This window comes from Nycticebus coucang, chromosome 18 (assembly GCF_027406575.1).
Source record: "Nycticebus coucang isolate mNycCou1 chromosome 18, mNycCou1.pri, whole genome shotgun sequence".
NCBI classification, from domain to species: domain Eukaryota; kingdom Metazoa; phylum Chordata; class Mammalia; order Primates; family Lorisidae; genus Nycticebus; species Nycticebus coucang.
Window position 1 is genome coordinate 44,289,962 of NC_069797.1, and position 14,797 is coordinate 44,304,758.

At 41.2% G+C, this 14,797-nt stretch overlaps 1 protein-coding gene and 1 non-coding gene across 4 annotated transcripts; one reads left to right on the forward strand and one right to left on the reverse strand.

Annotated features, from left to right (window-relative positions):
- Positions 1-283: 283 nt before the first annotated feature.
- LOC128571409 (small nucleolar RNA SNORD58) lies at positions 284-349 on the reverse strand. Its single transcript, XR_008375827.1, has one exon. It is a non-coding gene; the product is annotated as a small nucleolar RNA SNORD58 (small nucleolar RNA).
- An 8,618-nt stretch (positions 350-8,967) lies between these two features.
- SRSF1 (serine and arginine rich splicing factor 1) lies at positions 8,968-12,794 on the forward strand. 3 transcript variants are annotated; one of them, XR_008375676.1, is made up of 6 exons: positions 8,968-9,363; positions 9,801-9,985; positions 10,321-10,493; positions 10,694-10,880; positions 11,257-11,375; positions 12,292-12,794. XR_008375676.1 is itself a non-coding variant. In XM_053570616.1 (5 exons), the coding sequence occupies exons 1-5, from the start codon at positions 8,978-8,980 to the stop codon at positions 11,277-11,279; spliced, it is 954 nt and encodes a 317-aa protein (XP_053426591.1). In that variant the 5' UTR covers positions 8,968-8,977; the 3' UTR covers positions 11,280-12,794. The 3 variants fall into 3 exon arrangements, 1 of the variants encoding a protein (XP_053426591.1); XR_008375677.1 differs by having other exon boundaries at positions 10,694-11,375; XM_053570616.1 differs by having other exon boundaries at positions 11,257-12,794.
- Positions 12,795-14,797: the final 2,003 nt, after the last annotated feature.

Sequence of the window (14,797 nt, forward strand, 5' to 3'; positions counted from 1 at the left end):
GCAATCATGGAACGTTTATGTATCAATTAGTCTGTAACAAAATGAAACCAACTGGAAAAGAGCAGCATGTCCTCTCCTCGCAGGGCAGGACAGGGAGTTTATTCCCTCTAGTTCTCAGTACCTTATCAGTGAACTGTAATAGTGGCTGATAAAGCATGTGTAAACAGCATATCACTTGAAAAAGTTTATTATTTATGGTTATAACTAATAATACATTATCTGTTACAAAAACATCTGCAAGAGGAAGAAAATATGACAGGTAATTTTCTTTTTTTTTTCCACAGCTGCTCAGAGAGTAGTTGTTTTCATAGTTAATTCAAAGGTGTCCTAAGAAATGCCATCATTGCAGTACTTTCTTTTTCTTTCTTTCTTTTTTTTTTTTTTTTTTTTTTTTGAGACTGAGTCTCAAGATGTCACCCCAGGTGGAATACAGTGGTGTCATAGCTCACAGCAACCTCCAACTCTTGGGCTCAAGTGATCTTCTTGCCTCATTTTTTCTTTTTTTTTTGGCCGGGGCTAGGTTTGAACCCGCCACCTCTGGCATATGGGACCGGCGCCCTACTCCTTGAGCCACAGGCGCCGCCCTTGCCTCATTTTTTCTATTTTAGTAGAGAAGGGGGTCTCACTCTTGCTCAGGCTCATAAACTCATAAACTCAAGCAATCCACGCCTCGGCCTCCCAGAGTGCTAGGATTACAGGCATGAGCCAGTGCGCCCAGCCAGTATTTTCTTCTTGTTCAGAGGATGGCACCCTTTTTCTGTAAAGGTCCAGATAATAAATATTTTAGGGTCATGGGCCATGCAGTCTATGTGGTAATTCTGCCTTTGTTTAATGAAACCAGACATAGACAATATGTAAATCAGTGGGTATGACTGTGTTCCAATAAAACATATATGGACAATGAAATATGATTTTCATATAATTTTCAGAAGCCACAAAACATTATTCTTCTTCTGAATTTCTTTTCCTTTTTTTTTTTTTATTGTTAGGGATTCATTGAGGGTACAAGAAACCAGGTTACACTGTTGAATTTTTTTTTTTTTTTTTTTTTGTAGACACAGAGTCTCACTTTATGGCCCTCTGTAGAGTGCCGTGGCCTCACACAGCTCACAGCAACCTCCAACTCCTGGGCTTAAGTGATTCTCTTGCCTCAGCCTCCCGAGCAGCTGGGACTACAGGTGCCCGCCACAACGCCCGGCTATTTTTTGGTTGCAGTTTGGCCGGGGCCGGGTTTGAACCCGCCACCCTCGGTATATGGGGCCGGCGCCTTACCGACTGAGCCACAGGCGCCTCCATGAATTTTTTTTTTTAACTATTGAAAAGATGTAAAAAGCATTCTTAACTCATGGACATTCAAAAAAAGGCCATACGCTGAATTTGGCCAGAGGTCTGCAGTTTGCTGATGCCAGCCTCTGGGTCTTATAAGCTTTGGAATCATCTCCTCAAGTAGATTTAGAAAAGTAATTCTGAGAGTTTTCAGCTCAACTAATCTAGGAAACCCTTCAAAAAAATAATGAAAAAAAGTGAAGGAGAAATCACTTAAGTTTAAGGCAGGCCTGAGGCTGGGTGTGGTGGTGGCTCATGCCTGTAATCCTAGCACTCTGGGAGGCTAAGGCGGCTGGACTGCTTGAGCTTAAAGCTTGAGACCAGCCGGAGCAAGAGCAAGATCCCCTCTTAACTAAAAAACAGAAAAAACAAAACACCAAAAGCTGGGCCTTGTGGCTGGCGCTGGTAGTCCCAGCTACTCAGGAGGCTGAGGCAAGAGGATCTCTTGAGCCCAAGAAACTGAGATTGCTATAAGCTATGATGATGATGCCATGGGTATTCTACGTTGGGTGACAGAATGAGATCACAAACAAAGACAGGCCCCAGTAACTTGGTGAGACCCCATCTCTAAAAACCACACAAAACCTAGAGGGATACCATGCCCCATGCCTTTAGTCAGCTCCTTAGAAGCCTAAAATGGGAAGATCATTTCAGCCCAGGAATTTGAGATTGGAATAAGCTATGATAATGCCATTGCACTCTAGCTCCAACAATACAGTCTCAAAAAGAACAAAAAAAAGTTATACTCTCAAAACTTCAAATAAAAAAATTCTTTCTTTTTTTGGAGACAGAATCTTACTTGGTCACCTTCAGTAGAGTGCTGTGCTGTCATAGCTCACAGCAACCTCAAAGTCTTGGGCTCAAGTGATCCTGTTGCCTCAGCCTCCCAAGCAGCTGGGACTATAGGCCCTACCACAACGCCCGGCTATTTTTAGAGACAGGATCTCACTCTTGTTCAGGCTGGTCTTCAACCCATGAGCTCAGGCTTCTTGGGGTCCCCGGATTACGGAAGTGAGCCACCATACCTGGCCTTTTTCCTTTTCTTTTTGATACAGGGTCTCACTCTATTGTCCAGCCTAGAATGTAGCAGCATTAACATAGAATACTACTATTACTACTAATAAAGACAGCTAAGGATTTATATAGGATTCACACAAGAATACATTGAAAAACAGGCTGGGCACCCATGGCTCATGCCTGTAATTCTAGTACTCTGGGAGGCTGAGGCAGGTGTATTGCTTGTGCTCAGGAGTTCATGACCAGCTTGAGGCACAGCGAGATCCCTTCTCCAAAAAATAACCAGTCATTGTGGGGGGTGTCTGCAGTATCAGCTACTTGGGAGGCTGAGACAAGAGAATCACTTAAGCCCAAGAGTTCGAGGTTACTGTGAGCTGTGATGTGAGAGCACTCTACCAGGTCAAGAAAGTGACACACTGTCTCAGAAAAAAAAAAAAAAAAAAAAAGAATATATTGAAAAAATAAAAGTAGCATTTCTAACAAATAAAGCGTATCTATCATATTTTAAATATACTACCTTAAGTAGACACTTACTATTATACAGTTAGAAAATGTGCAATATAGGGTCAGCACTCATAGCACAGTGGTTACAGCATCGGCCACATGCCTGGGCCAGCTAAGCAATAATGACAACTGGAACAGAAAAATAAGCTGGGTGTTGTGGTGGGCGCCGGTAGTCCCAGATAATTGGGAGGCTGAGACAAGAGACTCGCTTAAGTCCAAGAGTTTGAGGTTGCTGTGAGCTGTGACGCCACAGCACTCTACCTAGGGTGACATAGTGAGACTCTCTCTCAAAAAAAAAAAAAAAAAGAAAAGAAAATGTACAATATAAATTGGAACTTGATTTTTTTTTTTTTTCATAGACAGAGCCTCAAGCTGTCACCCTGGGTAGAGAGCTGTGGCTTCACAGCTCACAGCAACCTCCAACTCCTAGGCTTAAGCAATTCTCCTGCCTCGGCCTTCCAAGTAGCTGGGACTACAGGTGCCCGCCACAACACCCGGCTATTTTTTTTTTTTTTGTAGAGACAGAGTCTCACTGTACCGCCCTCGGGTAGAGTGCCGTGGCCTCACACGGCTCACAGCAACCTCTAACTCTGGGGCTTACGCGATTCTCCTGCCTCAGCCTCCGGAGCAGCTGGGACTACAGGCGCCCGCCACAACGCCCGGCTATTTTTTGTTGCACTTTGGCAGGGGCTGGGTTTGAACCCGCCACCCTTGGTATATGGGGCCGGCGCCCTACTCACTGAGCCACAGGCGCCGCCCAACACCCGGCTATTTTTTGATTGCAGCTGTCATTGCTGTTTGGTGGGCCTGGGCTGGATTCGAACCCAACAGCTCAGGTGTATGTGGCTGGCACCTTAGCCACTTGAGCCACAGGCACCAAGCCTGGAACTTGATTTTTTTTTTTTTTTTTGTAGAGACAGAGTCTCACTTTATTGCCCTTGGTAGAGTGCTGTGGCATCACAGCTCACAGCAACCTCCAGTTCCTGGGCTTAGGTGATTCTCTTGCCTCAGCCTCCCAGTAGCTGGGACTACAGGCGCCTGCCACAATGCCCGCGTATTTTTTGTTGCAGTTTGGCCGGGGCCGGGTTTGAACCCACCACCCTGGGTATATGGAGTCAGCGCCCTACTCCCTGAGCCACAGGTGCCGCCCCGGAACTTGATTTTTAAGACAAATGACTAAGCAGAAATGGGGGAGAGGGTATTATAATAGTAATAGGAAAGAGAAAACATGGTGAGAATAGATCTTTTTATAATAGACCATTTTAAGAGCTGTTTTCTGGCAAAATCATATCTTATTATTATTTATAATGATACAATAAAGATGGGAAAAATTAGCCAAAAACAAAATAAAAGAATCAAACTAAGACTATATTATTAGATGACTTACTTGGGCTTGAAAGGTGGCCATCTTTATTTTACTGTGAAATGAAAAACAATCCTTGTACCCATTGTGTCTATTCACTGACAGCAACATGATGAAGTTTCCATAGAAACAACATTCTGCTCATCTAACTTCCCACCTTTTTTCAAAGAACAGTCAGTAAACAGTCAATAATATTCATTTTAACAGTGAATGTACTCGTTAATAGTTATAGTAGAAATCTGTCCTTAACATAATTTACTAGGGACAATAGGACAGTAAAATGAGATTTTAAAAAATATTATTTCTTTCCTTTTTAGAGAATATTTATCATTAGAACAAGTGGAACAAAAGAACAGAAGAGGCTGCAAGTGAACTATTCCTCAAAGTGACTCCTTTTCACGGTGGGATACAGTAGTATTCCCAATTTTTGTAAGTGTATCTTGGCTTAGTATTAAAAATAATAGAGTTATCCCCAGGGAAGACAATAGAGTTTCATACAACAAATGCTGAAAACAATTTCCACATTAAGAAAGCCAAATTTCAGTGCAAATTACTCTCAGACACTCTCCACCCCCAATAATACCTTCAGAGAAATGGTTCTGGAGGGTGATTTTAATGATTGTGGAGATTTCATCTGCTTTAAGTGTACAAGTCCATGATTTTGACTATATTGTAATTGAGTTGTATAATTATCACTACAGGTATACAGTTTTAACTGATAAGCAAATTACTAAAACACTAGATTTTGTGATTTCAACTCTTACAGTAATTAACTCTGAATTTCTTTCTTTCTCCCCCTGCGCAATTATTTCCAGGGTATAGTATGGTGATGACACTAATATATACTAGATTGAATCAAAAGCATTATATTTAATATTCAGAAAGTTTTTTGGGGGAGAAAAAATCTTGTCATAAACAGCAATAGTGTTAAAAATAGGGTAGCTTCTGAGAATGAAATTGGTGAAGTCCACACACTTACTAAATTAGCTGGTTGTGGAAGCAATCCATAAAACTGCCAGTGAATGTGTAACTCAGTTTAGAAACTTCCCAAACTCTAATTAAGAAGAGGAAGTAATCTCCAGAGGCAAAACTGCAAGTGGTTGTAATTCAATCAGCCAAAACTAATCAATCGTTTAGTATACTATCTAGAGAAAATTTGAGGGAAAACCCATAGGAAGAGAATTGCCAATATTTATCCAGCACTGTTTCGGGGAACAGAGTCATGAAATCCAAGGGATGTGGATTTTCCTGTCTTTTGAATAAAATACCTCTTAAAACAATTCACTGCATTTTGTTCTGATTCCAAAATAGTTTAGTGTACTTGAATTTTTAAAAAAATTCTCATGGACTAAAATACGTTCACCCGCTCTGGAGTACTGGTAACATTAAGGTCATATTATAACTAATAATCACCTAGCTAATGCCATCCTGGGAGACCTTAATAAACAGCCATCTAGACGTTTCCTGCCACATACTGACCTCATCATCAAACCCAGAATTTACTCCTATGATTTGGTTACATTCAGATACCAAAAAAAAAAAAGGAAGTTAATAGAGTAATATCTCATTCACACTACACCACGGCCTAGCTTGTATTGCTGAACAGAACAAAATTAGAAATGATTGCATTAAGTTAGACAGATGAGAATAAAACAAAGCAAATTCATAGTTCCCTTGTTTTTCTGGAATGAAAATGTCTTGAAAAGCACTTCAGTTATTATTGGCATTATTAATGAACGGAAGACAAGCCTGAATAAATCTAAATTGATATATAAAAGTTAGAATAGAAAGAAAATGCATTCGTTATATAACTGTTGAATGAAGGAATCAACAGGCTGCAAATCTTTAAAAACTTTCATCTTCCCTGCCACTAACTGAATGGGACTGAGCTAGAAACTAGATAGTTTTTTGTTTTTGTTTTTTTGAGACAGAGTCTCACTATGTCACCCTGGGTAGAGTGCTGTAAGGTCATAGCTCACAGCAATCTCAAACTCTAGTGCTTAAGCAATTCTCTTGCCTCAGCCTCCCAAGTAGCTAGGACTCCAGGTGCCTGCCACAACACTCAGCTATTTTTTGGTTGTAGTTGTCATGGTTGTTTGGCAGGCTTGGGCTGGGTTCGAACCAGCCAGCTTTGGTGTATGTGGCTAGTGTCGCTGAGCTATAGGTGCCGAGCCATAAACTAGATAAATCTGTTGAAATAGTATTCTTTTTGGTCAGCTTCTTCTCATTTTATGAAATGCCAGGTTCTTCTCTCTCTCTTTTTCTTTTTGAGATGAGTCTCACTATGTCACCCTCTGTAGAGTACTGTTGCATCACAGCTCACAGCAACCTCAAACTCTTGGGCTTAAGTGATTCCTTTGCCTCAGCCTCCCAAGTAGCTGGGACTACAGGCGCCCACCACAATGCCCAGCTATTTTTTGTTGCAGGTGTCATTGTTTAGCTGGCCCGGAGCAGGTTTTAACCTGTCAGCCTCAGTATATATGGCTGGCACTGTAACCACTGTACTACCGGCGCCAAGCCTTTTCTTTCTTCCTTTTGTTGAGACAGAGTCTTACTATGTCGCCCCAGTAGAATGCCATGGCATCACAGCTCACAGCAACCTCAAACTCTTGGGCTCAAGCGATTCTCTTGCCTCAGCTTCACAAATAGCTGGGACTACCACCCACCACAAGGACTGGTTATTTTTAGAGACAAAGTACATTCTGTTTCAAAAAATATTATTGAAGGAAGGTGGTCTGAAGGATAGGTAATCTATTTTTCCCACTAAAATTTCAGAGGTTCTTAACCTTTTGGCATCTATAGAGTCCTTAAGAATTTGATTAAAATGTCAAGTTGTCTTCCCAGAAAAAAAGTACACACATAAGTATAATTTTGGAAACCATTAGAGTTCAAGGTCTACAAAGATCCTCTATGAGTCTGTTGAGAATCCAGACACGCCATCAAGGATTTCAAATTGAATTTGTATTGTGAAGTCACTGAAAGACATTTGTAAAATACATTCAATCAGCTTTTAGAATTAAGAAACCACATCCTTCTCAACAACCTATTTTCATTCCAAAGGCTCTGGAATTTCAATATACAATACTTACGTTCCCTACTTTACTGTCACATCTGGTAAGACCAGAATCAAATTTATATTCCCTCTCAAATTCATCACGTTCTCACTGCAGCCACTTTGTGTACTCACCTTATGCATTATTTCTTAATCCCTCCCTTATTTTGCCATTCTCCAAGATTTCTTCATCTAATTTTAATAATGTTTTATGGTATCTCTGCAAGTTGCCGCACTTCTTTGGGAAGAGGGACTGTTGTAAATAAATGCATAATATGAAGAAAATTATCCTTAAATTCTGGGTGCAGATCTGTTTTAGTACATTTATGACTGCAGAGTTCGCTCTTGTTTTTATTTGAATTCATTGCAGGCATTTAAAAATCCCAAGATTTCTCAGTGAGTAGAGCACCAGCCACATATACTGAAGCTGGCAGGTTCTAGCCCAGCCAGGGCCTTCCAGAAAACAATGACACCTGCAACCAAAACATAGCCGGGCGTTGTGGCAGGTGCCTGTAGTCCCAGCTACTTCGGAGGCTGAGGCAAGAGAATTGCTTAAGCCCCAGAGTTTGAGTTTGCTGTGAGCTGTGATGCCACAACACTCTAGCTAGACCGACATAGTGAGATTCTGTCTCAAAAAAGAAAAAAAAATTTCCAAGATTTCATATAAAAAATATCCTGATTTCAGACGCTTCCGGGAAAGAAAGTACAATATTCTTATCTCTCTGGCCAGCACGCAAGCAGCATCATAGTCAAAGCAGCAACTATAGTCTCTGGTGTTTATGGTTCTCACATCCATTTTGCTCGTTTGCATTATTACCCCAGAGGCCTGGCATTGAATTAAAAACCCTTGTATATAAGTGACTTTTAGGGAAACTTTTGGAAAGGGGGTTATCTTCAGGACTTTGCACAAGTACACACACACATCCTTGAAAGGAGAAACGACAAGCACAAATCATTCTGCAAGCACTCGCTGAGCCTCTGTTCCGTGTTTGGCTCAGCAATAGGCTATTAACAAGAGAAACAGAGGTCCAGGTCCTGGAAGCGGTACGGTGCTGTCACCCTTCGCGGATGGCAAGTACCACCACTTACCGATCAGGGTACAACCCACCACCGCTAACACAAGGAATGCTGGATTGAGATATGCAAGGCTAAGTTCTGAACTGGAGGTGGAACAGAATTTACTGAAGAGCATTCACTAGGGAAACTAAATTAGGCACTTGCCTAATTGTCTAAGCGGGCACCGCCCATTCGCGGAAGGAGCGGGAAGACAAACCTACCGCCCACTCTTAATAGAATCACACGGCAGTTCAGCTCCATTACTACACGCACTCTCCAAAGACGCCCGGGTTTCCGGAGCAACCGCCCGGGCCCTCCCCTCTTGGCCCCGCCCCTGAGTCTTTCCCGCCAAAGGCCGTTAACGCCGCAGAGCATGGTGGGACAAGGCTTTAAGGCTAGGTTTCCGACAGTCCTTCGAAGGCGCCCACTTGTTTTCGAAGGGGTTCTTTCTTGAGGAAATGAATTATCCTGCAAGAAACTGACAGCGCTTACTAACTGCTTTAACGAGGGTTCTGTTTTTAATTTTTACCGAATGGCTGGTCACTCCATTAGCAAACCACTCCAAATGGGGAAAGCGGCGGACTTTTTTTTCTTCGTGCGGAGGGTGACGTCGCGCGTACGTGCGCGTACTAATCGCGCTACCCGTTGCGTCCGTGCGCATGCGTATTGAAATCGAATCGCTGTTTCCTACCACTTCTCTTCCTCTCTCCCCCCCATATCCGTGCGCCGAGCTGATAAAGGCGCCATTTTGGAGGGGCCGCGGGAGACGTGGTGCCGCTGCGGGCTCGCTCTGCTGTGCGCTAGGCTTGGTGGGAAGGCCCGTTCTCGAGTCCGCGCTTTTCGTGGCCGCCATGTCGGGAGGTGGTGTGATTCGTGGCCCAGCGGGGAACAACGATTGCCGCATTTACGTGGGTAACTTACCTCCAGACATCCGAACCAAGGACATTGAGGACGTGTTCTACAAATACGGCGCTATTCGAGACATCGACCTCAAGAATCGCCGCGGGGGACCGCCCTTCGCCTTCGTTGAGTTCGAGGACCCGCGGTGAGGCGGCATGGGGCTTGCGGCCTTGGTGAAATAGGTTGGAGGAGTTGTGGAGGACCCCAAAGGCCTTAATGTAGGGAATGGGCAAAGCGGGAGGCTCTTAGAGAGGTTGGGGGGAGACGACGTCGCACATGCAGGAGTCGTACTGGGAGCCCAGTTGATGGTGGCTCCTCTGGCGTCGGGGTGCCGTGGACGTCCGGGGGGCTCTTGACCGTGCATGGAGCGGAAAAGCGAGGCGCCCGGGGCCGGAGCGGCGCTCGGGGGCCGGCTGTTTCGGGGTGGGGGAGGGGCCGCTCCTATTATGCGGCGCATGTGGGCTCCTCCAGGCCGGGTGCGCATGTGCCGGGGTGGGGGGGCGGGCGCTGCTTCCCGACCGAGTTCGCTTTGGGTTTTTGTTTTTTTTTTTCTCATCCCTTTTGATTTCTGTGATCACGCAGAGATGCGGAAGACGCGGTGTATGGTCGCGACGGCTATGATTACGATGGATACCGTCTGCGGGTGGAGTTTCCTCGGAGCGGCCGCGGTACGGGCCGCGGCGGCGGCGGGGGTGGAGGTGGCGGCGCCCCCCGAGGCCGCTATGGCCCCCCTTCTAGGCGCTCGGAAAACAGAGTGGTTGTCTCTGGTGAGTTTACTGCTCGTGGGGGTTGATGAGAAGGGACAGAAACCGCTTAGACTATTTCCTTGCATGACCGGTTTACCAACTTAGAATTTTTCATGTGAGGCTTTAAATTATTTTAGTTTTGGGGGTGAGTTTGGCAAACAAGGATTACTGAGGTTTCGATTTACTGAAAGTTAGGTTGCGGTACTAGAATGTGTTCCTTTAGAAATGATTCCAGACTTTTAACCTGCAGTCATTTACGAACAGCCGTTACTTTTGATCTTAGTTCTAACGTGCATTTTAAGTGCATTGTGAAATTTGGGATGATTAGTATTAAGGGAAAAAATAACTTTTTTCAGGACTACCTCCAAGTGGAAGCTGGCAGGATTTAAAGGATCACATGCGTGAAGCAGGTGATGTATGTTATGCTGATGTTTACCGAGATGGCACTGGTGTCGTGGAGTTTGTACGGAAAGAAGATATGACCTATGCAGTACGAAAACTGGATAACACTAAGTTTAGATCTCATGAGGTAGGTTATACACTTATTCTTTTTTTTGGCCAGAATTGGATACATTGGTGTTAACAATGGAATTTGAAGGTAAGGATTCAGGCAAGGGTATCCGAGTAAATTGCCAGATTTCTGGTTTTGGTTACATTGTATTCATTCAGCATGCCTGAAGAGAGGTAAAAGCTTAGATCTTTCAATGGAAAGTTCTGTCTATCCAATAGGGAGAAACTGCCTACATCCGTGTTAAAGTTGATGGGCCCAGAAGTCCAAGTTATGGAAGATCTCGATCTCGAAGCCGTAGTCGTAGCAGAAGCCGTAGCAGAAGCAACAGCAGGAGTCGCAGTTACTCCCCAAGGAGAAGCAGAGGATCACCACGCTATTCTCCCCGTCATAGCAGATCTCGCTCTCGTACATAAGATGATTGGTGACACTTTTTGTAGAACCCATGTTGTATACAGTTTTCCTTTACTCAGTACAATCTTTTCATTTTTTAATTCAAACTGTTTTGTTCAGAATGGGCTAAAGTGTTGAATTGCATTCTTGTGTAATATCCCCTTGCTCCTAACATCTACATTCCCCTTAATGTCTTTGATAAATTGTATTTTAAGTGATGTCATAGACAGGATTGTTTAAATTTAGTTAACTCTCCATGCTCTTCAGACTGTGATTGTGTAAATGTCTATTCTGCTCTGGTTTGTGTGAACTGGGATGTTGGGGGTGTTTGTGGTTATCTTACCTGGGGAAGTTCTTATGTTTATCTTGCTTTTCATGTGTCTTTCTGTAGACATATCTGAAGAGATGGATTAAGAATGCTTTGGATTAAGGATTGTGGAGCACATTTCAATCATTTTAGGATTGTCAAAAGGAGGATTGAGGAGGATCAGATCAATAATGGAGGCAATGGTATGACTCCAAGTGCTATTGTCACAGATGAAATTGGCAGTATTGACCTTATACTAAAAGACAAGGGTTAAAATGATTATATACATGGTACCTTAAAACTCTTGAGAACATTTTTATGCAGTTACCTTTAGCTACAATTGCTCTGCTCTTTAAACCTGGCAATTGTGGCAAAATTGCCCATTTTGAAACAATTTATTTTGCTCCCTTCCCCCATTTTTGTTTTGATAGGGACTAATGTGGGAAGAACTGGCTAATTGTCACAGTGCTTAGTTACAACTGTTAATGTGTGACCTGCTGTTGGTGTACATGTGGGTACAGGGTGTCTTTTAATTCCAACAAGATAGAGTATAATATCAATACTGCTAAATCTGCATGTCCTCTGTGTGACTGATAGAGCGTTGCTATTTCATTTTTTTAAGACAAAATGAAAGCAAAATATAGAATTCCAGTGTATTGGTGTAGATAATCTAGTTGGGAATACTTTTTAAGTCTCACCTTCCCCTCTAAACTAATATTCATAATTGACTCATATGTTTAAAACACTTTAATTTACAAATTAAATTGCAGATGGGAGTATTAGATTTAGTTTAGATTTAGGTGGGTAGCAATACCAGTAACTTTTCAACTACATAACTTTTTGCAACCACAAAACCTGTAATACGCTGTACAGTACCAAGTGTTGGCATTATCAGTTGAACTGTAAATATAAAATGCTTCTTCCAGTTAGTCTCTATGATGATTAAGTTTCTAAAATTTATCTGAACACCATTCAGAAACTTGTTTTGGGGAATTTGATAGTTATTGATGTACATCTGTTAAACTGATGACAGACATAACTCATCATTCCCCAGAAACCTTTTTTGATTACAGTATCTAACATTTTGCCTCCTCTTTTTTGGTTTTGCTGGTTATAAAGGTTTGGATTGGAGAGGGCTCACTGGATCCCAATCCTTGGAGCTGGATCATTGGATTCAAATCATAATGTGGATAGGATAGGGAGGATGAATTACAAGGATTCATGGAGCGGGATCAGATTACCAGGAACATAGGAGTGGATTCCTGCCCCAACCAAACCGCATTCGTGTGGATTTTTTTTATTCAACTTAATTGGCTATTCCAAAGATTTTTTTTTTTCCTATTTTTGACGATTGGAGCCCTTAAGATGCACGATGGAATTGTGTTTTGCATTTTTTGGTAAAAGGAGCAAAGCGAGGACCTGGAGATAATACGCTGGAGCAATCTCCTTGGAAGGATTCAGCACGAGTAGATGGTAAACATTTAAAGGGGAAAGGGGGGGTTTGTTTAAAATAGTAAATCAGTAAGTCACTTCTAAATTTAAAGAAAACAAAATTGGAGTTGAAGAATAAGTAGGTTTCCAATTGGCTATTGCCGTTTTTCTTTGAAAAATAAACATTTTTTTAAAAACTATGCATGGTTGTCCTTTTTCCTCTTCATGTAAGATTTTAACTGGGTCTATCAGTTAATACTTCAAGTTGATAAAATTCTGACTCTTGTGTTTATGTGTTAGTAAATTAAAAGTTACTAAAAGGTAGTCTCTAATGGTATTAGTCATCTCATTGTTAATTGTAAAAGTCTTCAGGGAAAGATAAAAGGTGAATAAGAATGTATGTAATGCTTAATGAGGAGGTGATCTAATGTGAAATATAAGCTCCATCTTTCTAGAAACTGATTTAAAACTTAGATGCTGTTTATTTTGGGTGGTCATTGAGACAATACAGGTTTTTGTGCAAAATTGGTTGATGGCTAATACTGACTTTGAGATAGCTTTTGAGGTTCTTAGTGAAATTCATTTCAAAAATTGGTAAGTATTAAATATTGACTTCACAGATGTATTAGAACTCAACACAAATCACTTTTTTTGAAATGTGAATAGTGCACAAGAAGATTTAACTGCTTATTTGGATGAAATCATTGTTAGTAAAAATCTGGGCATTCTTTACAATATTGCCTTGTAAATCCTTCCCAACTTAAGGTAATTTTGTACTGAAAACTTTGGTATCTGTTACCAAAGCAGTGATTATGTCCAGTTATCTACTTCCTTTTGTATTTGTCTACTCAATAGCCTATGGTTGCTAAGTTTTCAACGAGCTTGAGGAGTTTTTTTAAATTTCTATTTTTTGGTTGGTGGTTTTTTTTCCCTGACTACTTTATAGCTAGTCACAACCTTCCAGCCGTTCTTTTATGCACCCAAAACAAATAACTAGATCCTAACATTTCCCTTGGGTGCTAATCACAGTTGGAAGCTGGATTTAAGGTAGTTATTCAGGTGACAGGATTTAAAACCTAGGGGAAAGAAGAAATAATTGGTAGTGGAAGAACAGGGCTCCAAGAGGTTTATGTAAGGTCACCCAACCAGTACATTTTAATGAACCTTGTAGAATATCAAGAGAGAGGAATGTTAAATGCAAAACTAAAATTTCACTAAGTAAAAGCACTTGGTATAATAAATTTATGTAAGTGTTCAGTATAATGGCCAAGAAGCAAAAAGATGATTGTTTAAATCAATTCTGGGGGATTGTAATTTTACATGACATGCTTAAAGTTATAAATGGTTTCATATGTAGAATTCTTTTTAGATACCTGATTATTAAAAAGAATATTTAGGTAACTAAAAAAAATACTTATGGATGGTTAATGAGACTAGACTTAGGGTCATTTGTGTTTATTGTTTTTTTAAGCAAAGGACAAAAAGTGTGAACAGCCTTCACATCGAGTGTATTTAAGTTAAAGATACACTCTGCTAAGCCCAGATTAAAATGACATAGAAGCTATTTTTTGCTTTATAGGCTGAAAATAGAGTTCATAGTGTATATTTACGAAGGGTAAAGGGGTATAGGTTTTGCAGTTACGATGAGAAGACAGCTAAAAGCTGTTGTCTGGAAATACAGACTTCTGTTTGGTACTCTTAGGAAATAGACCATCAACTGCTACCTATGTAGAAAATAAGAGGAAAGTCACATCCTTTTGAAGCTACAAAAATTCTTGAATTTTTTCCTTTATCTATTTATGTCCTCTTAGAATATTGTAGGGAGCCTATATTTTTTTTTCTAACCAAGGAAAAAAGTCTCATTGAGAAGCATTTATTTTTCGTAACATCAGATTGAATAACCCACATTGCTATTCTGCCTACATCCAACAGGAAGCAAAAGGTAAGAAACTGATTTTCTGGTTCCTAATTGTTTGGGATCTGAATTTTTATTTTTGAAAACTAAGCTAAGTTTAATATTTTTGAAAATAAGTTGGATTGTGAATAGATTCCCTTGATTTAAAATGGCTTCTTGTTTAATATTTTAAATAAATTTTAAGTGTTCCTATATACCCATTGTAGTGCTTGAATTTGATCTAGCTTCTACTTTCATCAGTTTTGTCTTTGAAACATTGTCTTGGTGATTAGGACTGGC

Coding starts and splice junctions, on each gene's coding strand:
- SRSF1 (XM_053570616.1), top strand. CDS start 8,978: ATGCGTATTGAAATCGAATCGCTGTTTCCTACCACTTCTCTTCCTCTC. Junction 9,364..9,800: donor GTTGAGTTCGAGGACCCGCG/GTGAGGCGGCAT, acceptor GTGATCACGCAG/AGATGCGGAAGACGCGGTGT. Junction 9,986..10,320: donor AAACAGAGTGGTTGTCTCTG/GTGAGTTTACTG, acceptor AACTTTTTTCAG/GACTACCTCCAAGTGGAAGC.